Source organism: Carassius gibelio, chromosome A21 (assembly GCF_023724105.1).
Source record: "Carassius gibelio isolate Cgi1373 ecotype wild population from Czech Republic chromosome A21, carGib1.2-hapl.c, whole genome shotgun sequence".
In the NCBI taxonomy this organism is placed as follows: Eukaryota; Metazoa; Chordata; class Actinopteri; order Cypriniformes; family Cyprinidae; genus Carassius; species Carassius gibelio.
Window position 1 is genome coordinate 1705675 of NC_068391.1, and position 25844 is coordinate 1731518.

Sequence of the window (25844 nt, forward strand, 5' to 3'; positions counted from 1 at the left end):
TTTTGTTGAATGCGATCTTTACTCTAAAGCCTTCTTTTAAGTTCACATTATCAGACAGGACATCCAGCAGAACTCAAACGGACTGATCAGGAAATATCTCTTCTTATCTTCTAAACGCTGCTATCCTGTTTCTGTTTTTCTAGAGTGTCGTTATTGATGAGGAATCGGCCAAGAAGCTGTACGCAGTGGTTACGGAGGCGAACGTGATCATCAACATCCCCTTCATAGTGATCAGTGTAGGCATCTTACTGGGCGTCATCTTCATCGTGTTCATGTGCCGCCAGCAGACGCCAACGGTGAGGCTCACACATCACTTCCTTCACCAAAACTTGTGGGAATTTAGCCTCTGTGTTCCTCATATTTTAAAATCCTGTGTAACAGGAAGTCATGGCTGGATGATTTCATGCTCCTAGTCACCCTGGTGTGCAAAATATTTCATTTTGCACTTTTCAGTATAAATGTTAATATACTTCAGAGATATTTTACTCTTAAGAATTTTTAGGGGTGCCAATAATTGTGTCCTGCAATGCATTGGAGAAAAACATTTATTTCATAATAATGAGTTTTCCGAACCTTTCATTGTTTGACTTCAGTGAAAGGTTAGAATTTAATGAATTTTTTTAATGAAAGATGAAAAAGATAAACGATGCAGATTTATTTTTACAGCCGCAAAAAAAACAAGTTTAAAAACTATAATTCATTGATGTGAAATGCACAATAGAATTGAGTCACATTTGATTCTAATAGAGTTGGCATTGACAAGTGAACTGCGTGATCATCTAATAAGCATAAAAATACACAGCATGCATAAATATTGCATAAAACTGTCATCTTTTAATACCTTTTTTCTATTGCAGTGCATACTCTGATTGCATTTCTCCATGCAATGCTGATAGTTACTGCATTTGCTGTTTATTCATGTCTTTTTCTAACTTTTTTTTGTCACAGAACTCCGAGCAGGAGCCCTTGATTTCATCATAAACTCCCGGACGTCATGATAAACTAACATGCATTTAGACATTGAGCTTGATTTAATGATTAGGTTCAAGGAGCATCGGTGTATGCGGCAGACGACTCAAAGTGCAAAGTTCGTCTCAGGTCACCTGGCCTTCGGATCTTCCAAACGTGTTTTAAATCCATTTAATGCAATACTTTAGACAACTGATCATCTCAGAACCAAACAGTGCATGTGTGTCCAAATTAGCCAATGAGTTTTATGTCCAAAAACTGAATTACAGTACATCAGAAAACACTAATCGAGTGACGGCAGACGTGATGCAACACATTACACATCACCGCTCGTGATACTGATTTCACCTGTACACATCACAACTATATTTATACACTTATGCAACTGCAATGAGCTAATCTGGCAAATAAACTGACAGCGTTGCTAATTCAGTCTGATTTCGGTAATAATAATGAGTCTGGCAGTCAATAATGTGCCTCACAATCATTTTAAAATCACTAAATCTATTTTTAAAATGACCAAATGACTTGGTTTGCTGCTATGATGTAATTGCACTTGTTGTCTCCTCTGCCATATTTTCTTAGATGCAAACCAAGCTTTTGATGGAACATTGGCTAAATAATGTTTTTAGTCGATTAATAACACTTTTACCGTATTTCTAACATATGACTACGATTTAAACTCAATACGCAACTCTAGAATAACAGCCTTGATTTCATGGTTTCTCAAGTATAGTATTACCACCGCATTGAAAATATATAGCTTGAACTTTGTTTATTCCGAATTGGTTTAGCACATTTCCATGCATTGATCTGTCAGCGAAGGCTAGTTTTTATTTGTGTTTGTGTTTATTAAAGCTCAAGTCCTGCCTGATTCATTTCATGTTTTATTCTTGAAGAGGTTTGGTGTTTTTTAAGTTTGAAAAGGGAAGATTTGAGGCTTGCTTCGTTTCGTTTCGGGTACGGTTTGAGCTTAAATGTAAATGCACTTTTTCCAGGGTGGAAATGTTGTTTAAATCTCATAATTATGATGATTGTTAAATGATAACGTCAAAAGTGTGTTGAATTAAGACTCAGCGATGATGTCTGCTGAAGTGTTTTAGGTTTAAAAAAGGATGTTCATGAATGATTCATTTGTTTAAATTCAATTTTTTGTGCATTTATTTCATCATGCGAGTATTTTTGTCTCTGTTTTGCTTTAAAAAATATTGCACTATTAATGTAACAAAATAAAAATGAGACAAACAATAAAACATTTTAACAAAAAAGCACACGTTACACCAACTCACTTTATGCGTCTGATATTTTCAAAATAAATAAAAGACCTGATTCTTCTGGAAGCTGCAGCTGATAATGAAATCGATTTGCTACAGATTCTTTTGCCATTTGTGTTTGTATTTTATCAGATCAAACATATGAATCTGAATCAGAAACTATAGATGCAGAGTTAATATTTTACACTTTATCAAGATCTGTACAACTATAAAACATCGATGATGAAACTGGAGTTCTTGTAGACAGGTTACTGAATGGGGGAATATGTCAAAAACACACCAGGTCATATTTCAGGCCAAAAACAAATAAATTAGAATGCTTCAGATTTTGGAGTTTAATATGACCTGGAGATTTCTTGGTGAGATTCACCTGAATACAATCTTGAGGTTGGTGTAGATCTTGAAGTCTTTAGATGTCTTTGAATGTTCTGTCTGATTTATGTAAGTCATGATGTTTGAGAAATCGAGGGATGCACAATTTTAGTCATTTTGTTTTCCATTATTTGAATTGGTGCCAAAATCATTTGGCCTCAGTCACACGCCTGTTGAGCTTTATTGAAGGAGCAAGTGTGTTTCCTGAAAGAGAAAGAAAGTGTGTAGGTTAATTTGGAAGCACTCACATAAAATTGTTCCACTGATAAAAAACAGTACATACAAAATGTGTGAAAATGATTCTCTTGTGCTTAAGTGTAGCATAAATCGGAATTGCTCTGGAGTTGCTGATTCACGCAGTGGTAAGAAGTTTTTTAATATATATATATATATATATATATATATATATATATATATATATATGATTAATCTTATCTATATATATATATATATATATATGATTAATCTTATCTGTGTTTACAGCTTATTCTGTGTGAAAGTGTTTTGTTGATTAGGGTTGTTGATATGCAATCATATAGAGATATTTAGCACGCCAAAAATCATTTATGAGGCACCGTTCACACCTTACAAACTGAAGCGAATCGTGTATTCGAATCAAACGCGATTCAGATTTTTTAATTTACGTAATGAGCGACAATGTAGATCGTATGTTATTTATAGCGTTATTTGGTGGTACACTCTAAAAACGGCTGGGTTATTTTTTAACCCAAAATGCTGGGTTGAGTCTGTTGGGTCATTTTGTTGGGTTATTTAATTTCTTTTTAAACACTTTTGGGTAGTTTCAATTTACCAGGTGTTGGGTTAAACCTGCTGGGTTGCGTCGCTGGGTTGTTTCAGGCCAGCGCTGGGTTATTTAACGCGCCTTGAAGATGTTTAAATCGCTCCCCAACTGTCACTTTGGAAGAACAACGGGGCAAAGCCACGGCTTTCAACTGTTTTAAGGTAAGTTTATTTAATGTTTTCAATAATAATTATTTTAAATTGGCAGAATTATAACTTTTTTTTGCAGCAACAATACTGTTAAACGTCTACAGGCCAACATTATTTACGTTAAATGATGAACAGTTTACCTCAAACGGCCAACCTACCTTACGCGACTCGCATAATCGTGTTAAGGTAACGTCATCTGAGACGACAGATTAATAAAGTTTTATTAGGTTTCAGAAAGTGACTGATGGCTGAAATATGCGAATACCTGTGAAAATAGAGGAAAAAGTAGTTTCTAACACTGAAAAGCGAATTTGATATTTAAGTGAGTCAAATGAGTTCAAAAAGTGAATACGACTTTCTGCTCTAATGTAAACGCCTGCAGTTGTCCATATCGACATTTAAATCATACAAATTACGTACAATATAGTCGGACCGCAGGTCTAAAAGAACCGACGACCCAGTTCAAGTAAACCGGTTCAGTAATTCTCGAACAAAGTGATTCCAGGAAAAGAATCGACGTCTCAGGGCATTTCAAAGTGCGCGCACGCACAGCGAGTGACGCTGGCCGCGTTAGTGAAGTGATTTGATGCTTTTGTGGTTTATAAAGTCTTTTTACATACAAATTATAATTCAAAATGTGTTTTTTTTTCCTGTCAGAAAAGCGCATGGATACATTTGTGAGAGAAAAACTCGTCGAGTGCAGTCTTATTGAGGCGTCTAACGGTAAGTTCTTGTTTATTATACATTTTACATAATTGTTTGTCTGTGATAATCAACTAACGTTAACCCTCACGTAACTTAAACGCACATATATTTTTATTTCGTGCTATAGTTAAAGCTGCACCAGAATGTACCTAATTTATTAATTTTCCAGATCGTGTTTTTGACTTGTCCTTATCACTTTGCTACATCTATAAGTTTTTATATATGGACTGTTTTACCTACGTGACTTGTCATAGAAATGTCTGTGTGCGCGCATGCAGTGTGATCTCCCTTATCTGTGCCAGTGACTGTGTGTGTTTGATATAGTCATAGCCAGCATATTAACATAAAACTGTGATTTATAATAACTGGAACATCCCATTGATTAGACAGTTTGAAAGCACACCTTTCAGCCAATCACTATATCATATTCTGCTTCTGTAGACCAACTCATAGGTGAATTTAACTCATAATCATGATGGGTCAATTTCATGATTAACTTCACACAGTTAATTGAACTGAATCACTGTTATTAAAACAATTTGTATTTTTTCTTTTTTTTTCAACTTTATTTTAAAGGTTGGAACAAACATGAAATTCCTTAACTGAGCAGAGTCCACAAAACCCCATCCAGTTGTTGTGGCGATTTAAAAATGCCAGCAGATCTCTCAGGCATTGATCATAATCAATGGACAGGTAAGGATATTCTGAACTATTTTCAAAAGGAATTGCAAATTGTATATTTAATTGTATTTTTCCACATGTGGACATATACATTGTGAAATAGTCCAAACTCAATTGAAAAGCATTTGTATTTCAGATGCCTTACACAGAAAGCTGTCAATTTGTGTCAAGGGTGGGACTATACTATGGGGCATGTTTGTATTGGGAGATATTTTGTAGTTTTTACCCCAAATCTCTCACTGTTTGCACTCTGATGCACGTCAGCAAACAACATTGCAGTTCTACTCTTATTTACCTAGTTGCATATTACCCTATATTTTATGCCTCCGGTGAAAAGCATTTGGTTAATGATGAATATTGACCAATAGTACCATGTGGATCTAACTGTTAGCAGGGGATAGTAGCTGCATTTGGGGTAAAATGACAGAATTTTTTATTGTGTGAGGTGCCAAGAATATAGGGAGATCCGGGTTGCACTGTCTGTTCTTTAACACGCATCTCTCGGAGCGGCAGCTGCCTTTAGTAGTGCCTTAACCTCCATTGTTCAAAGCATTTTGCACAGTTGTCTTTGAGTGACGTCACCTCCCAATACAAACACTCTCCATAGTATGGTCCCACCTCTGGCAAAAATTGACAGTTTTCAATGTGAGGCATTGGAAATTCAGATGCTAAAGATTCCATTTGAGTTTTGGCAGGTAACATGTGCGACACAGTGAAAAAACAGACATGGTAATTCATAAAACCTCATGTACTTGTTCTTATGTTGCATCTATGCTAACATTAGTCTGTTTCTCTCTTATTCCAAGGTCACCGTAGCCACCCGTATCCAGTACGTATCCAGACCAGATGGAGATCATCATCTAGAAAGGACCTCTACATCCCTCAAAGACAGCGGAGACCAGGACAACTAGAGCCCAGATACAGATCCCCTGTAAAGACCTTGTCTCAGAGGAGCACCAGGACAAGACCACAGGAAACAGATGATTCTTCTGCACAATCTGACTTTGCTGCAGCCTGGAATTGAACTACTGGTTTCGTCTGGTCAGAGGAAAACTGCCCCCCAACTGAGCCTGGTTTCTCCCAAGGTTTTTTTCTCCATTCTGTCACCGATGGAGTTTTTGTTCCTTGTTTTTCTTTAGTTGGGGACAATTAATATCAAGCGATATCATCCACTTGATTGCACAGAGGGACGATACATCACTGAATCAATGACGAATTGACTTTAACTGAAAACTGAGTGTTTACTTTTGTCTCTTTGCATTATTACACACTATTTTCCTATTCAATACTGTAAAGCTGCTATGATGCAGTATTTGATCGATATGACAGGCTTATTACTCATAATACATGGAAAATACAGCTACAAACTGACTTTGTTTTTCCATTTGAAATTTGGCAGTCACTAAACTGAAACCGTAATTTTTGTTCAGTGTTTTTGAAACAGTGTTTTTGTTCAAGATTTGCAATTGTGTTTGGATTGTCACAATTTGTCACAATCCAAATGTGGAAAACGCAATTGAAAATATAATTAGCAATTCCTTTTGAAAATTGTCCTTCCATAGACAGGCTCTATAATGGAGTACACTGCTCTGAGGTGTAGATCTTTGCTTCAGAGCTTAAGTGTTTGACAATAGTTCACCCAAAAATGAAAATTGTCACTAATTATTCACCCTGGTCTGAAAGCTCTCGAATATCAACGAAAATATCTTAACTTGTGTTCTGAAGATGAACGAAGGGCTTACGGGTTTGTAACGACATGAAGTTGAGTAATAAATGACAGAATTTTCATTTTTGGGTGAACTATATGTTGAACTACCCTAAGCAGTGCACATCTACCTACGTAGGAGTCTTTATATACTTGATATAAATTTAAGGACATCTTTAAATGATTTTACATTTAAATTTAAAAATGTTAATTGTCAATGTCATTTCACTTTGTATTTAAATAGCTAAAAATCTCAAAATGTAATAGTTAAACAGCTAGACACAGGTCATTCAGAAATAATTTTCTTATTTATTGCAACTGTATTTCTGTGATTTTTATTTATTTATTTTGCATTTGCTGGAAACAAAAAAAGGGAAAATTCCATGTTGTTTGTCATTGGTAAAAAAATTTTGAATGTCAGATGGCATTAAAAATATTTTTAAACAGTCTAAATAACCTGTATTCTTCATTATTTATTAATCCATGATTGCTTTGTTAAGCAAAAGTGAAATTATGAGAATAACCCAGCAAGAATAACCCAGAATCATAAAAATGCAAACCCACAAATGGTAAATATGACTCTATCTTGGGTTTTCTAAATAACCCAGCATGCTGGGTTAAAATGTGTAAACCAGCTTGCTGGGTTACTTTAACCCAGCATGTGTTCTGTCCAATATTTACCCAGTGCTGGGTTGCCAATTGGGTTATTTTTAACCCAGCCATTTAATAATAAATAATAATAAATAAATAAACGTGATGCTCTAAACACACTGACAAAATGAGGTGAATCGCGTGTTTGAATCCGTTTCAAACGTGATTAAGTTTATTATGTTTTTTTTTTCTATCGCTGGTGTACTTGGTGACAGTGTAGTTAGATCGTTTATGTTATTTATATCGTTATTTCGCGGTAAATTCGCGAGGCGCCAAATGAAATAACGCGAATCTCGTGTTTGGATCATCAAATGCGATTCAGCTTCGGGTCCCTCGCGAATCGAATCACAATTTAGATGTTTTTTTTATGTCGACACAATCACGTAAAGATGAGACGTTTCTCAGGGCGCCAAAAAATCCTAACGAAATGAAGCTAATCGTGTGTTTAAATCACTTTAAATGCGATTCAGTTTTGAATTTCGATCACATTATGTTTGCCTACTGAATATAACCCCCCCCCCCCACATTTTTAAAGGATAAACAATCTTTATAACAATGATGTGAGTATTTATCAACTTTTGTTTGAATGGATGTTCATATTTCATCTTCCAGTTGTGACGTCATTCAGTCAATGGCGGGAAAACATCTAACATCTGTAAGTAATATCAATTGATTTGATTAATTCTGTCATGTTTTGTGGTGTTAGTTGGTTTTCACTCTCTTCTCATCGTCTAAATGGTCGTGTCTGCTAAACCTTGTAGAATAGAATATTTCCATAACCAGCATATTTGGTAGAAATCTATAATAAGCTTTAGTTAATGCTAACATATACTACTGAGCAATATTCACCTGTATAGTTAAGAAATATATTATACAAATATCCAAAGTTTTGATTTGGGATGTTGGTCACCTGCAGTAGTTGGTTCCACACTCATAATGATCTCTGCATCCAGAACCCACGGGTTTCAGAGTGTTCCACCGCCAGAGTAACGAGCGCTTGGCCCGATGGATCAGTCCGGTCGCCCAGTCAGTGTCTATGGGTGCCGGCTGGACCTACAGACAGACAGAGAGACAGCGTGTGTTTGACGAAGACCTTCAGCTCTCATCATGGCCAGTGCTGCCGACTTAAAGACTCTATCACTACATTTAGCATTAAATAACAAACAAACAAAAAAGACAGACAAATCGATTGATTTCTAGACTTCTGTCTTATATTTTGAGGTAATTGTGTCTCTTGATCCAACAATTCTTATTCTTGCAGTTGTATGTTTATATCTTACAATTCAGACATTTCTTCTGACAATTGTGTGAAAAAGTCAGAATTGTAAGATAAAAAATTACATCAACACACACACACACAAACACATTATTTCATGGCAGAAATGGGTTCCTGTACTGAGAAGATATGCAGATGTTTAATGGATAATCTTCATTGTGATTTCGAAAGTAATTTATGTCCCAAATGTATAAATTTAGACTCTCAAACTACTAAATTTAGAAAGCTGTCAAGGTCGGTCAAACCCCAAACATTTGCGAGTGACATTGTGCAACTCCAGACAATGATTTACAGAAGCGTTGCAGTGCATGTGCAAACAAAAGCAGCAGGTAGAATAAAACAAATGCTTCAGTCCGTCACACAGCGTCAGTTTACAATCACAGGAAACTGATGAGATGAGATCCCTGTTATTCCAGCTGGAGGAAACATTACCACATGATCCTGTTTCAGAAACAAGTCACACATAAAACTGACTCCAGATCAGCTGATGGTGTGTTTTATGACTGACGATATACAGAACTGATCTTTTATCTTATTGTCTTATTTGTAGATTATGAGAGTAAACCCATATGGCAAAATAATAATAATAATTTAAACATATTTTAAATATACAAAAAAAATCCTGAAGTATATTGGCCATTTATTTTAATATAAAAAAAAATACTAATTATAATAATATTTTTAAAAGCATTTCAAGATAATAAAACGTTTTTTTTTGCCTTCAAATATATATATATAAAAAAAAAAAAAAAAAATTCACATATGTCACATTTGAAAAAATGAGTAGATTTGATCAGATACAGAAGAAAAAAAAATTCCAGCACTTTATTAAAAGCATGCTAAAAGTCACAAATTAATGTGGCTTTAATGACATATATATATATATATATATATATATATATATATATATAATAAAATAATACATTATAAAAGACAGATATATGACATTATAGCAGATGCTGTCTTTTATAAAGTATTATTTTAGCAATATTACAATGTAAAAAAATAATTTCTTGAAGTAAACAGAGATTATAAGAGTACATTGTATAAGAAAATAAATGTTATTTCAAATTTCTACTTCAAAATGTCATGTTTAATTCAACGTCTTACTTGCAGATTATTTGTAATTCTTTGTGAAATTCACTAGCAATTCTAGTCGATCAGATTTGATTAATTTAGCACTTTTTTTCAAACAAATCAACACAGTTCAAAGTGCTTTACAGAGACGAGGATAAAGAATTCAAAAGAAATCAGACCAAAAAGTAATTAAGCATTAAAAAGTATAAAAAACTATTTTAATAAATATCAATTATGATAATTTAAATATTTTTTTAAATGTAGATTTTAAACTTTCAGTATTTTCTGCATGTCTGACTTCCACCAGAAGTCTGAAAGACACTGGTTTCTGCAGCAGTTAGTCCAGTGTTTTAGTGAGTTGTTCGGTCTCTGATGGTGTCAGATGATTGTGAGATGATGTACCTGTGAGGTCAGGAGCAGAGACAGCAGAGCGGTCAGGACGATCATCTTCATCTTCAGCCTTTTTCTGAACGTCTATCAGTGCGACAGAGACTCAGCCGGATGCACTTTATATGAAGCTGATAAGACTATCAGAGATCAATGGTCAGCAGAAATGAGGACAAGTCCACGTCTGCAAGGGACACAAGACCCTATAATGAGTCAAATACACACGCTAGTCACTCAGATCACCCTCATATTCTCAGTCTTGTGTTCATGTTTACCTGCTCAAAGTCCAAGCGGAGCTCTGTTTGAGATTCCCACAGGATTCCCACTGAGCAGTCGGCATCTACAGCGAAATATAATATTAGAATAATAGTGCAGTGATGAAAAATGGTTCTTGACAAACGTTTTTTCTGTGACGTTAATAGAACGTTGATTCAAAGTTATATGATATTTAATTAAAAACATTTTCAGAACATTAGCACAGAAGTTTTAGTTGGACATTCATGTGACGTTTTTGAAAAGAATGTTACTGTTTCAGAGAACATTCAAAAGTAACGTTTCTGTAATGTTCGCAAAATCATGAAATGTAACATTGGCTCACCCAAAAATGACAATTCTGTCCTCATTTACTCATTCTTGTGTTTTTCCAAACCTGTATGAGTTTCTTTCATCTGCTGAACATTTAAGACAATATTTTGAAGAATGTTAGTTACTGTTCCCCATTGACTTCCATTGTATGAAAAAAAAAATGTATGGAAGTCAATGGCTACCGCCAACTGTCTGGTTCCCAACATTCTTCAAAATATCTTCTTTTGTGTTCAACAGGAGAAAGAAACTCATACAGGTTTGGAAAAACACAACTTAAAGAACAGGTTGTGGAAAAAGTCATTTTCACTTCCTTTTATCCTTCACTAAGACTGATTAAATCCTGAGTAATAATTAAAAACTAAAGCAAAACGTGATTAGATATGTGTTTTAGTTGTTGTTGTTCAGGAGTTGGCCGCTTCTCTTCACCTGTCCAGCAGAGGGCAGTGTTCACTGACTCATCATGAGGATGATGATGATGATGATGATGCACATGTTGGCAGTTCTTTGCTCTGTAAGACAGACTGAGTAATTCTGAGCTTGTGCAATAATTTGGCTATTTTTAACTCGGTTGACTTCTAATTGTTTATTATTATTGTTTATCAGTGTCAGCATTTTATTAGCTCAAAAAACTCTTGAGCGTAAAACCATATTGTATAAGTTCTCATGTTAATGGATTAAACTGACAGCACTGTTTGTAATTTTAGATGACGGAGTGCTGCTGTTGGTCTGGATGCAACCTTCACTGTTATTATGGGATGCATGGAGGTCATCGGTAACCATGGTAACAGCGTTCCTAAATGTTTTTTTTTTTTTTTTTTTTTTTTACATCTTAATACATCCATACCTTACAGTCGCTGGATGATAATATCGTTTTTGTTTTTCTATGTTCAATCAGGTACTATAGTATATATATATATACTAGCTTGGCGTTCCCATCATTGTTTTTCTGAATACCAGGAAACGTTTTCCAAATATGATCCCTTGAAGCCCTATAGTAGTGTGTGCGTTTGTTTCATGTATGTGTATGTTCTCATCTGGGCCCCTGAACATCTGTTGTTGTTTAAGTCAAGAATAAATCAAAGAGACGCGTCACACAATGGAGGATCTGATCTGAAGGTGTGGAGGCCCCGTCCCGCAGCGCAGGGGCCCGAATGCATCCATTGTTATTAACACTCCAAGAAATCCTTCAGTGAGTGAATGGAAGCTCAAAATGCGGAATGATTGACAGGTGAGTGGGCAGAGCTGCTCTGCTGAGTTATTGTAATGTGGAAAAATCTGTGTGTATTATTTTAATTACTATAGCAGATATTAAATGCTATATCTATCTATATTATATAAATGCTATAAATATACAATTATATAATTAATTTAATTTTTTTTAAACATTTCTTACACACACACATATATAAATTAATAGATGTATTTAATTAATACATTTATATATACATTTAATGTAATTTGTCATTTTTATGCATATTTTATTTTATAAATTATTAAATGTAATAAATAATAATTTAAATAACATAAGTTTATATGGTTTGATTTAACAGTGTATATATTTTTCATGTAAATGACATTTTTATATATATTTTATTTGATAAGTTATATAAAATGTAATAAATAATAATTTAAATTATATAAATTTATATGGTTTAATTTAAGAATGGATTCATTTTATGTAATCTCTTTATTCAATAAAATATTAAATGTAATAAATAATAAAAAAAAAATGTTGCTCTGTAACCAATACTGTATGCTTCTGACCTTTTTTTTTTTTTTTTTAGCATTTTTTTGTTTCAAATGTTTGTTTCACACTTCAGATTAGATAAGAATCGTGAATATTTCTGAATAACAACATCATGGCTATTTAATTTAATACAGAAATTCTCAAAGTTAATGTACAAGTTTAAAAACAAGCGGTGTTGTCAAGTACAGTAGAAATATTAATACCAGAGCACATTTCTGAGTCCTTATGGGGTCCTAAAGTATATTATGTTTGACAGCAGGGGGACTTTGAGTCAAAACACTGATGCTGTCCATGAAATAATGAAAACAAGCAGTGAACTCAAAGAATTCAATACTTTATTCAGCAGGGACGCATTAAACTACCATTTTTAATGTTAAAAAAGATTTCTGTTTCAAATAAATGTTGTTTTTTATTCATCTGTGAATCCTGAAAAATATTGTGCAGCACAACTGTTTTCAACATTAATAATAATAATCAGAAATAAGCAGTAAATCATCATATTTTCATGATTTCTGAAGATCATGTGACACTGAAGACTGGAGGAATGATGCTGAAAATACAGAGGAGCATCACAGAAATAAATTACACTTTAACAGATATTCACTCAGAAAACAGCTGTTTTAAATAGTAAAAATATTTCAGTTTTTACTGTATTATGCATTAAATAAATGCATGAGCAGAAACTTATTCAAAGCTGTTTCTCATTATTCTGGGTCTCCCCCTGCAGCGCTAATCAGTCTGTCCTGTAAAGGACCTTAGTGAGGCCCCTCGTCACGAGACCTGGGACATTCCTGTTGGTCTCTGTGACGACGGCGCTGGATTGTTTGAATGAAGGAGCCTTTGGCTTCAGTGAACAGTGAACAGCATACAAACACCTCTAAAGCTCCTTGAATAAATCAGCAGATGAATCACATTTGGTTTATAAGAACTCTCTGCAAACCTTCACTTATCTGGCTGTTCATAACAGAAATACTTAATAAAGTAACCCAACAATCTCTTGTTTGCTCCAACAGGAGGCGTCAGACGTCAGATGTCTCTACACACACCTTTCACCGAGAGGCGATTATGGGCTGTATGGAGGTCAGACGTAACCACGGAAATGGCTCCCTACTGTTCTGGAATGTGTGATTGTGAAGAGGAAGTGCTGCATCACATGACCTCAGAGAATCCAGGTAAAAGGCTGAGTGCAGGGTGTGACCTCTGAATTGACCTTTCACTGGTCACACACATGACCTCTGTACTCACAGCTCTCTGATTCACAGTCTAAAACCAGAGAGACGCAAGCTAACGTGACCTTAATCCTCATTTATGTCTTGATCCTTGAAATAGATTTTCATTGTGTAAAAATATATATTTTTATACATTGCATTGTTTGTGATATCCTTTATATTAAGAGCATATATTCTAGGGTTAATTTAATTTAATTGTATTTTTATTTTTAATTTAAAACTTATTTAAAAGAAATAAACATGATTGAGCTTGGAATCAGTTTTATGTTTTATTTAATGTGATTTAACTTTCTTTTTTTTTTTTTTTTTTACATTTTTTAAACTTTTGTTTAAATCCTATTTAAAATATTAAAGAAATAGACATAATCTGAATTTTTGCATCGATTTATGTGTGTGTGTGTGTTTATAATATGTATAATTTTTACATTTATTATGTTTATATTTTACACACACACACACACACACACACACACACACACACACATATATATATATATATATATATATATATATATATATATAATGTTAATCAACACATTTTTTGCAGAAACATCTATATATAATTGTGTGTGTGTGTGTTTCTGTGTTGATGACTATAATAATCTTAGTTTGAATGTATATGTATTCAGATGTGTGTAGTGTAATGTGTGTGCTCAGCTTTATCATCTGCTGGTGTTGACCGACCAGAAGATCAGCGCTCCTCCTCTCGCTCTCTCTGAGCGGTCCGTCCACGCCTGGCTGCGCTGATGTTTTCCACTGACCCCTCCTCGAGAGGTCATAGGTCAGCTTTCTTCTTCAGTCTGTGTGAAACATGAAGGTTACTTCCCCTTTACTGCCCGCTGACAATCAACACACTCCCACATTTCTCAAATAAGACTCGTGAGAATGTCAAGATGCAACATAGGGGTCGGGAAAAATTAGAATTCATAATATAAAGAAATAGAGAAGTTGTGATTATTGCATTATCAGAGAGAGAGAGATAGAGAGAGAGAGAGAGAGAGACCGTGTCCTTGGGTTTGTCTCTGAAGTTTGCAGCTGTTTCGTCTCGCTGAACATTCCTTAGAATAGCTCTGTGTTGAAAACAGCTTCTTCATAAGTGTGCTTTGCAACATTAAGGATTTTTCTCTTGAAACATTTAAAGAGGGTCAAAGAAACAAAATGCTGCACATTTTCCCCAAATGCATGAATAGAGAGACTGCTCCCGGAATCATTTCTCCTCAAAATCAAAGAAAGAAACAATTATGTTTTGCATATTGCAGAAAAAGCTCTTTTAGTGCCATTTTTTTTATATTGTGACATTATTTTCATGACAATTAAACATGAAAAATATCCATCTCATAGCTTTAGTGTTATGTTATGTACAACACATTTATTATTTGCCATATGCTTCATATCATATTCAGTGCATTTGGTTTGTATTTTTTTATAGTTTGTTTACATTACAGCTGTTGCGAAGAACCATACGGAGGTTGATCCATTTGCAGCTCTTTATTTGGGATAGTCAAACAGGTGGGGTCAATCGACAGCAAACTGAGCAATAGGGGCGAGGCAGAGACAGAATCGGGAAATCAGGCAAAAAGTCGGGGCAGGCAGAGAACAATCAATAACCTGAAACAGTCCAGGGTCAAGAGAAGGAAAACAAAACATGGGTAATAACACTCAGAACTGACAGCCGATGCAAATCAAGGCTTCGCAAGGAGTGCGTGTGTGAGAGCAGCTTATATGAGTGTGGAAATGAGGTGCAGGTGTAGTGCAATTAGTCCCAGGTAAGAGGCCTTGTGGGAAATGGAGTTCATGGGGAAAACTAATATTCGGGTGATGGCTCTTTTCCAAGGAGGTTGGTAGTATGGGTAGGGGAATAATGCGGCAGGCTTTGGAGAAACTGTCAATGATGGTGAATATAGTGGTGTTACCTTGTGTGTTGGGCAAGTCAGTGATGAAGTCGATAGCGATGTGTGACCAAGGTCGTTGTGGTGTGGGTAGCGGAGTCAGAAGGCCGGCTGGTACTTGTCCGGGAGTCTTTGACATGTTGCAGCTAGTGCAGTTGCGAATGAATGTGATTGTATCAGTTAGCAGAATAGGCCACCAGAAGCAGTTTCGAAGGAGTTGTGTTGTGGCTGTGATTCCGGGATGACCTGAGCTGGGTGTTGTGTGTACCTGGATCATGAGTTGTTTGCGGAGGGTCTCGGGAACATAGGTGAGATTGGCCGGACATTTAGCTGGAGGTGGTTCTTGACTGTTAAATTGTTCAATTTCTGTCAGGATATCCCATTGCACTGGGGCTACGAATAGACTCTCCGGGATGATATTCTCAGAAAGGGTGGTGTGAACTGATTCCTCCGTTTGGCGGGATAGAGCGTCAGCTTTCATATTTTTGTATCCTGGACAGTAGGTCACAGAGAAGTTAAATCGTGTAAAGAACAGTGCCCACCTGGCCTGACTTGGATTCAAGCGTTTGGCTGAACGGAGATATTCCAAGTTTTTGTGGTCGGTGAGTACAATGAAGGGGTGTGTGGATCCCTCTAACCAATGTCGCCACTCCTCAAGGGCCAATTTCATAGCCAGAAGCTCACAGGTTGCCCACATCATAATTGTGTTCGGTACAGACAGTTTACGAGAGAAGAAGGCGCATGGGTATATCTTGGCCGGTTGTCAATGTCGTTGTGACAGAACTGCCCCCACCCCTGTGTTAGAAGCGTCGACCTTGACGATGAACTGTCATTCGGGATCTGGGTGTCGTAAGATGGGCGCTGAAGTGAATCTGATCTTGAAAGCCTGACATGATTCTGTGGTCCAACTCAGATGGGTTGTATGAAGTTTTGTCATAGTGGTTAAAGGTGAAGCAATAGTACTGAAGTTCCTGATAAAACGGCGGTAAAAGTTGGCAAATCCTAAGAAACGTTGGAGCTCCTTCAGAGTTTGAGGCAAAGGCCATCGCACTAACCTTGTTGTCCTCCATGGTGATCCCTGCTGACTGATCACGTACCCCAGGATAATATACTGGTCTGATGGAATTCGCATTTCTCAGCTTTGGCATAGAGTTGGTGCTGGATGAGACGATTTAACACTGACCGGACGTGACGGACATGCTCCTCAATGGTGTTAGAGTAGATTAAGATGTCGGAGAGAGAAAGAGAGAAAGAGAGACGGAGAGAGAGAGAGATAGAGAGAGAGAGAGAGAGAGAGAGACCGTGTCCTTGGGTTTGTTTCTGAAGTTTGCAGCTGTTTCGTCTCGCTGAACATTCCTTAGAATAGCTCTGTGTTGAAAACAGCTTCTTCATAAGTGTGCTTTGCAACATTAAGGATTTTTCTCTTGAAACATTTAAAGAGGGTCAAAGAAACAAAATGCTGCACATTTTCCCCAAATGCATGAATAGAGAGACTGCTCCCGGAATCATTTCTCCTCAAAATCAAAGAAAGAAACAATTATGTTTTGCATATTGCAGAAAAAGCTCTTTTAGTGCCATTTTTTTTATATTGTGACATTATTTTCATGACAATTAAACATGAAAAATATCTATCTCATAGCTTTAGTGTTATGTTATGTACAACACATTTATTATTTGCCATATGCTTCATATCATATTCAGTGCATTTGGTTTGTATTTTTTTATAGTTTGTTTACATTACAGCTGTTGCGAAGAACCATACGGAGGTTGATCCATTTGCAGCTCTTTATTTGGGATAGTCAAACAGGTGGGGTCAATCGACAGCAAACTGAGCAATAGGGGCGAGGCAGAGACAGAATCGGGAAATCAGGCAAAAAGTCGGGGCAGGCAGAGAACAATCAATAACCTGAAACAGTCCAGGGTCAAGAGAAGGAAAACAAAACATGGGTAATAACACTCAGAACTGACAGCCGATGCAAATCAAGGCTTCGCAAGGAGTGCGTGTGTGAGAGCAGCTTATATGAGTGTGGAAATGAGGTGCAGGTGTAGTGCAATTAGTCCCAGGTAAGAGGCCTTGTGGGAAATGGAGTTCATGGGGAAAACTAATATTCGGGTGATGGCTCTTTTCCAAGGAGGTTGGTAGTATGGGTAGGGGAATAATGCGGCAGGCTTTGGAGAAACTGTCAATGATGGTGAATATAGTGGTGTTACCTTGTGTGTTGGGCAAGTCAGTGATGAAGTCGATAGCGATGTGTGACCAAGGTCGTTGTGGTGTGGGTAGCGGAGTCAGAAGGCCGGCTGGTACTTGTCCGGGAGTCTTTGACATGTTGCAGCTAGTGCAGTTGCGAATGAATGTGATTGTATCAGTTAGCAGAATAGGCCACCAGAAGCAGTTTCGAAGGAGTTGTGTTGTGGCTGTGATTCCGGGATGACCTGAGCTGGGTGTTGTGTGTACCTGGATCATGAGTTGTTTGCGGAGGGTCTCGGGAACATAGGTGAGATTGGCCGGACATTTAGCTGGAGGTGGTTCTTGACTGTTAAATTGTTCAATTTCTGTCAGGATATCCCATTGCACTGGGGCTACGAATAGACTCTCCGTGATGATAATTTTAGAAAGGGTGGTGTGAACTGATTCCTCCGTTTGGCGGGATAGAGCGTCAGCTTTCATATTTTTGTATCCTGGACAGTAGGTCACAGAGAAGTTAAATCGTGTAAAGAACAGTGCCCACCTGGCCTGACTTGGATTCAAGCGTTTGGCTGAACGGAGATATTCCAAGTTTTTGTGGTCGGTGAGTACAATGAAGGGGTGTGTGGATCCCTCTAACCAATGTCGCCACTCCTCAAGGGCCAATTTCATAGCCAGAAGCTCACAGGTTGCCCACATCATAATTGTGTTCGGTACAGACAGTTTACGAGAGAAGAAGGCGCATGGGTATATCTTGGCCGGTTGTCAATGTCGTTGTGACAGAACTGCCCCCACCCCTGTGTTAGAAGCGTCGACCTTGACGATGAACTGTCATTCGGGATCTGGGTGTCGTAAGATGGGCGCTGAAGTGAATCTGATCTTGAAAGCCTGACATGATTCTGTGGTCCAACTCAGATGGGTTGTATGAAGTTTTGTCATAGTGGTTAAAGGTGAAGCAATAGTACTGAAGTTCCTGATAAAACGGCGGTAAAAGTTGGCAAATCCTAAGAAACGTTGGAGCTCCTTCAGAGTTTGAGGCAAAGGCCATCGCACTAACCTTGTTGTCCTCCATGGTGATCCCTGCTGACTGATCACGTACCCCAGGATAATATACTGGTCTGATGGAATTCGCATTTCTCAGCTTTGGCATAGAGTTGGTGCTGGATGAGACGATTTAACACTGACCGGACGTGATGGACATGCTCCTCAATGGTGTTAGAGTAGATTAAGATGTCGGAGAGAGAAAGAGAGAAAGAGAGACGGAGAGAGAGAGAGATAGAGAGAGAGAGAGAGAGAGAGAGAGACCGTGTCCTTGGGTTTGTTTCTGAAGTTTGCAGCTGTTTCGTCTCGCTGAACATTCCTTAGAATAGCTCTGTGTTGAAAACAGCTTCTTCATAAGTGTGCTTTGCAACATTAAGGATTTTTCTCTTGAAACATTTAAAGAGGGTCAAAGAAACAAAATGCTGCACATTTTCCCCAAATGCATGAATAGAGAGACTGCTCCCGGAATCATTTCTCCTCAAAATCAAAGAAAGAAACAATTATGTTTTGCATATTGCAGAAAAAGCTCTTTTAGTGCCATTTTTTTTATATTGTGACATTATTTTCATGACAATTAAACATGAAAAATATCCATCTCATAGCTTTAGTGTTATGTTATGTACAACACATTTATTATTTGCCATATGCTTCATATCATATTCAGTGCATTTGGTTTGTATTTTTTTATAGTTTGTTTACATTACAGCTGTTGCGAAGAACCATACGGAGGTTGATCCATTTGCAGCTCTTTATTTGGGATAGTCAAACAGGTGGGGTCAATCGACAGCAAACTGAGCAATAGGGGCGAGGCAGAGACAGAATCGGGAAATCAGGCAAAAAGTCGGGGCAGGCAGAGAACAATCAATAACCTGAAACAGTCCAGGGTCAAGAGAAGGAAAACAAAACATGGGTAATAACACTCAGAACTGACAGCCGATGCAAATCAAGGCTTCGCAAGGAGTGCGTGTGTGAGAGCAGCTTATATGAGTGTGGAAATGAGGTGCAGGTGTAGTGCAATTAGTCCCAGGTAAGAGGCCTTGTGGGAAATGGAGTTCATGGGGAAAACTAATATTCGGGTGATGGCTCTTTTCCAAGGAGGTTGGTAGTATGGGTAGGGGAATAATGCGGCAGGCTTTGGAGAAACTGTCAATGATGGTGAATATAGTGGTGTTACCTTGTGTGTTGGGCAAGTCAGTGATGAAGTCGATAGCGATGTGTGACCAAGGTCGTTGTGGTGTGGGTAGCGGAGTCAGAAGGCCGGCTGGTACTTGTCCGGGAGTCTTTGACATGTTGCAGCTAGTGCAGTTGCGAATGAATGTGATTGTATCAGTTAGCAGAATAGGCCACCAGAAGCAGTTTCGAAGGAGTTGTGTTGTGGCTGTGATTCCGGGATGACCTGAGCTGGGTGTTGTGTGTACCTGGATCATGAGTTGTTTGCGGAGGGTCTCGGGAACATAGGTGAGATTGGCCGGACATTTAGCTGGAGGTGGTTCTTGACTGTTAAATTGTTCAATTTCTGTCAGGATATCCCATTGCACTGGGGCTACGAATAGACTCTCCGGGATGATATTCTCAGAAAGGGTGGTGTGAACTGATTCCTCCGTTTGGCGGGATAGAGCGTCAGCTTTCATATTTTTGTATCCTGGACAGTAGGTCACAGAGAAGTTAAATCGTGTAAAGAACAGTGCCCACCTGGCCTGACTTGGATTCAAGCGTTTGGCTGAACGGAGATATTCCAAGTTTTTGTGGTCGGTGAGTACAATGAAGGGGTGTGTGGATCCCTCTAACCAATGTCGCCACTCCTCAAGGGCCAATTTCATAGCCAGAAGCTCACAGGTTGCCCACATCATAATTGTGTTCGGTACAGACAGTTTACGAGAGAAGAAGGCGCATGGGTATATCTTGGCCGGTTGTCAATGTCGTTGTGACAGAACTGCCCCCACCCCTGTGTTAGAAGCGTCGACCTTGACGATGAACTGTCATTCGGGATCTGGGTGTCGTAAGATGGGCGCTGAAGTGAATCTGATCTTGAAAGCCTGACATGATTCTGTGGTCCAACTCAGATGGGTTGTATGAAGTTTTGTCATAGTGGTTAAAGGTGAAGCAATATTACTGAAGTTCCTGATAAAACGGCGGTAAAAGTTGGCAAATCCTAAGAAACGTTGGAGCTCCTTCAGAGTTTGAGGCAAAGGCCATCGCACTAACCTTGTTGTCCTCCATGGTGATCCCTGCTGACTGATCACGTACCCCAGGATAATATACTGGTCTGATGGAATTCGCATTTCTCAGCTTTGGCATAGAGTTGGTGCTGGATGAGACGATTTAACACTGACCGGACGTGACGGACATGCTCCTCAATGGTGTTAGAGTAGATTAAGATGTCGGAGAGAGAAAGAGAGAAAGAGAGACGGAGAGAGAGAGAGATAGAGATAGAGAGAGAGAGAGAGACCGTGTCCTTGGGTTTGTTTCTGAAGTTTGCAGCTGTTTCGTCTCGCTGAACATTTCTTAGAATAGCTCTGTGTTGAAAACAGCTTCTTCATAAGTGTGCTTTGCAACATTAAGGATTTTTCTCTTGAAACATTTAAAGAGGGTCAAAGAAACAAAATGCTGCACATTTTCCCCAAATGCATGAATAGAGAGACTGTTCCCTGAATCATTTCTCCTCAAAATCAAAGAAAAGTTGGCAAATCCTAAGAAACGTTGGAGCTCCTTCAGAGTTTGAGGCAAAGGCCATCGCACTAACCTTGTTGTCCTCCATGGTGATCCCTGCTGACTGATCACGTACCCCAGGATAATATACTGGTCTGATGGAATTCGCATTTCTCAGCTTTGGCATAGAGTTGGTGCTGGATGAGACGATTTAACACTGACCGGACGTGACGGACATGCTCCTCAATGGTGTTAGAGTAGATTAAGATGTCGTCAATGTATACTATTACCCATTTATTATGCAAGTCCCGGAAGACGTAATTCATGAAGGACTGGAAGACAGACGGACTGTTGGCTAGGCCGAAGGGCATGACAAGATACTCATAGTGCCCGCTAGTGGTCGAGAAGGCGGTCTTCCACTCATCCCCCTCACGAATGCGGAGGAGATTATTAGCGTTGCTGAGATCCATTTTGGTGTAGAATTTGGCCCGACTGAGCTGTGGTGGTGTGGTACCGGGCATTAGGTCAATAGCGCAGTCTACAGAGGGTGTTCAGGTAATTGAGATGATTTTCTCTAGCTGAAGGTCTCAGTTAAGTCAGAGTACTCGACTGGCACGTTTAGGCTGACAACATCCGGAACAGAAGGGTTAGAGGCCTTGCTGTGGATTCTTGAAATCTTGGACAAACAGTGAACTTGACAAGAGGGATCCCACTGGATAATTTGATTCTCTCTCCAGGAGATGTGAGGGTTATTGGTGTGCAGCCAGGATAGTCCAAGGATGATGGAGTGAGTGGATGAATTGATGACACCGAATCGGAAATTGAATTCCCAGCTGCCCCCGAATCTACGAGTGCTGAAGTCAGAAATACTTTGTTCTGAGTGATTAACTGAGCTGGTAGATTAAAGCAAGAGGAGGGGGGGGGGTGTTCTTGGTTTGTTGACTCACCGGTTGAGACCTTGTTGACGGACGTAGAGGGCAAGAAGTCCTCATATGTCCCGGTTGACCGCAGTAAAGACAAAGGTGATTTTGCATACGACTTTCGCGTTCCTCGGGCGTGATGTGGCTCGTTCCTAGTTGCATTGGTTCCTGATTCATGCCCGCTTTGTGAGGCACGTGGACTGGAGCTTGTGTTGAGCTTTGTGAGCAGATTAAATTGTCAATTCGGATGGTGAGAGAAGTGAATTCATTCAGATTCCTACCCTCGTCACGGCAAGCCAATTCGGACTGTAACTCTGGTCTTAATCCTCTTCGAAACAGCAGTTTCAGTGTGTCCCCAACCCAGGTGGTTTGAGCTGCGAGTGTGCGGAATGAGAGAGCATACTCCGCAGCCGAGCTCCTCCCTTAAGTAAGAGTTAATAGCTGCTCTCCAGCATCTCCTCTCTCCGTAGAATGTTCGAATACCTCACGGAACTGTTGAAGGAATGCCTCGAATGAGGGGAAAGCGGAACCATCCGTCCTCCAGACTGCTGTTTCCCACTTTAACGCCTGGGAAGGTGAGGCGTGGGAGTGCGTGTGCGAGAGAAGCTTATATGAGTGTGGAAATGAGGTGCAGGTGTAGTGCAATTAGTCCCAGCTAAGAGGCCTTGTGGGAAATTGAGTTCATGGGGAAAACTAATATTCGAGCGATGGCTTCCTCTGGTGGTGCAAGGGAGGTGGTACAGGAACCTCCTCTGTAACAACAGCATTTAGCAGACACCTTTTTTTTCAAAGCGACAAATTTTTTTTAGGAGCCAACAATAATTTACAATGCCACTTTTTATTACACAACTAGATTTTGAACAAGTGTAGAAATGTAGAAAAGAGCGTATATACTGCATATATATATATATATATATATATATATGTGTGTGTGTGTGTGTGTGTATTTATATATGTATATATTTTATTCATATACACACATCAAATAATAATAATAATAATATTTATGTAAATAATTGAATAAGTTATAAATATATTGGTAAATACTGTGTATGTGTTTTTTATGGATCACAACACTTATTTTTATAATCTGTTTTTCTATTTACATTTCTTTTCTTTTGTTCTCTGTGGGGAAATGTGTTTATATATTTGTGAATTTACACACAACAGAAGCTCCAGTTAAATCTGGTTGTAGCACTAAAACAGTCGTCGGTCACCTTCAAGTACAAACACACAACCCTTTCTCTTTCTCTCTCGCTCATTCTGTCTCTCTCTCAGTCACACACACTCTCTCTCTCACTCTCACTCTTAGTCACTCTGTCTCTCTCTGTCTCTCTCTCTCTTTCCCTCTCGCCCTCAGTCCCGCCCACTCCGGTTAACATCGGGCCCCTCCACACTGCTGTCATTCATTCAAATAGTGAGTCGGCCGCTGGATCAAGTTTACTCTTCTGAGGAGCTTCTGGAGCAAGTACTGTGAGAAGAGTGACTCGATCTGACTGAACCTGTGTGTGTTCAGAGGAAGAGCTCTGCTGACCCGCTGGACTCTGGGCTTCACTGACACCTGCACCATGAGGAAGGAATCCTGCTGCATGTTCACGTCTGGAGTCATCGGCGCTGTTCTCCTGATCATGGGAACCGGACTCTTTGTGTCCGGACTCTTCCAGACCTTGATCCACAACAAGCTGAAGGGGGTAAGAGCTGTCTTTGCCTAGGACTGGGACAGTTTATTTATTATGCCAGCTAAATATTATAATTTTTATAGTATTTTTATCATTATTTTTTTGTTTTAAGTGTTAATTTAATATAACATTTTTATGATGACATTTTTAGCAAGTGTCTTATATTGATTATTTTGAAATTATTTATTTAAAATGTACATTTTTGTGATTTATTAATTTTTTTTAATACATTTTATTTAAAATTATTTATTTTTGGTAATTTTTACATTATTTTTATTTTTAGTAAGTGCTCTTTATTGATTATATTTATTTTTAATGTTTTCGGTTCTATATTAATTATTATTTAGATTATTTAAATGTTTCTTTGACATTTTTGTATTTTTTTTTTTTAGTGTTATAATTATTTTTTTTTTTTGATTATTTTATATTTTAATTTTACATTATGATTTATTATATACTGTTCTATACTATTTTTATTTTAAATAATTTATTTTATACATTTTTACAACTGATTAAATTTTTTGTAAATGTTGTATATTTGATTTTTTATTTTTCAATTTTTATTTTAATGTTACATTTTTATGATTTATTAAATGTTTTGCAAATATTATGTATTGATTAATATGTATTTTATTTATTTTTAGTTTATTAAATTTTCAGTAAGTGATACATTTTTTTGAACCATGCAGTGGCGGGAAACAGCCACGTTTGTGTTCAGTCTCAGTGGAGCATGTGCTCGGAGTAATCAGAGTGACGTGTAACATGTGCTTGTGGTTTCTATCTTCACTTCATATACTCCAGTTTCTCTTTTATGGTGCGTCAAGTAAATGTCACGTCTGCAGAGAGCACATGATCACTTGTCAGATGATGTAGAGAACGATGAGTTTGTAGAAGTGAATCACCTGCTGGAACACAGAAGTCTCTTACTGGCTTTTGAAAGTAAATACTCTGCATCGCACGAGTGTGAAATCAGACGATCAGTCACGTTCTGAGAGTTTGGTGTTTTAACACTGAATCCGAACGCTCTGTTTGTGTGTTAATATGATCTGCTGCAGCAGCTCGTCCTGAACAGGAAACACATTGTGTGGATTTTCTGAATGTGTGTGTGTGTGTGTTTGCGTGAGAGTGTGTGGATCATTGCGTGTTTCGGCTGCTCATCTGCAGACAGATCACTGTATCTGGACAGTCTTAAGTTCTTGTATTGTAATTCAGCTAAATCTACCACTCCCAAACTACAAGCACAAGCTGTTTTTAGTGTAAGATGAAGTTCTTTTACCAGGGTAGTAATTTAGCAACACAGTCCAGAGTTGGGAGTAACAGAGCGGGGGCCGCGGCTGATTGAAGCGGTTCAGACGGCTCCAGGAATGGCGTTTAAATGCGTCTGCAAACAACTGATTATATGTGAGACATCAAACTCCTCAGATCAGCCTCGTCTGCTTTCATCTGGATGTTTGGGAGAGTAAATCACACACACACACACACACACACACACACACACACACACTGCAGATGTTCTGGGAGTTTCTGATTGGTCGCACGTTCAGAGTTTTGATTACAGAATAAGAAATTAGGAAATCATGTTGATGACAGTAAAGAGTGAATCTGTCATCAATAATACAGAAAATTCTGAACCCAATTTACATTATCATACTATTATTAATTGAGAATGCATTAAATCAATCAAAAGTGGTAGTAAAAACATTAATGATGTTACAAAAGTTTTTTATTTCAAATAAAAATTGTAATAACATTTCACAATTTTACTGTTTTTTTTAATCAAATAAATGCAGCCTTGGAAGATATTTATTTTAAAACATTAAAAATGTTTTTTTACTTAAGATAACTAAAACTAATAAATAAATATATAAAATA

At 37.8% G+C, this 25844-nt stretch overlaps 3 protein-coding genes and 1 long non-coding RNA gene across 6 annotated transcripts in view; 3 read left to right on the top strand and 1 right to left on the bottom strand.

The window, feature by feature from the left end:
- LOC127941571 (lysosome membrane protein 2) overlaps positions 1-1843 on the top strand; it is a 20886-nt gene extending 19043 nt beyond the window's left edge. For both annotated transcript variants that reach the window (XM_052536776.1, XM_052536775.1), the window contains 2 exons: positions 144-296; positions 949-1843. In XM_052536776.1, coding sequence (XP_052392736.1) covers positions 144-296; positions 949-981 — 186 coding nt within the window. In that variant the 3' untranslated portion in view covers positions 982-1843. The remainder of the gene's footprint in view (positions 1-143; positions 297-948) is intronic.
- A 566-nt stretch (positions 1844-2409) lies between these two features.
- Positions 2410-10299, bottom strand: LOC127941578 (liver-expressed antimicrobial peptide 2-like). Its single transcript, XM_052536789.1, has 3 exons — positions 10064-10299; positions 8219-8361; positions 2410-2819 (listed from the first exon to the last, which is right to left on the bottom strand). The coding sequence occupies exons 1-3, from the start codon at positions 10112-10114 to the stop codon at positions 2774-2776; spliced, it is 240 nt and encodes a 79-aa protein (XP_052392749.1). The 5' UTR covers positions 10115-10299; the 3' UTR covers positions 2410-2773.
- On the top strand, positions 3104-8209 carry LOC127941584 (uncharacterized). Its single transcript, XR_008149117.1, has 4 exons — positions 3104-3578; positions 4224-4289; positions 4848-4964; positions 5759-8209. It is a non-coding gene; the product is annotated as an uncharacterized LOC127941584 (long non-coding RNA).
- Positions 10300-23689: 13390 nt separating the features above from the next.
- scarb2b (scavenger receptor class B, member 2b) overlaps positions 23690-25844 on the top strand; it is a 59598-nt gene continuing 57443 nt past the window's right edge. For both annotated transcript variants that reach the window (XR_008149107.1, XM_052536774.1), the window contains exon 1: positions 23690-23984. Coding sequence is in view for 1 of the 2 variants with exons in the window: in XM_052536774.1 (XP_052392734.1) it covers positions 23862-23984 (123 nt within the window). In the remaining variant the exon portion in view is untranslated. The remainder of the gene's footprint in view (positions 23985-25844) is intronic.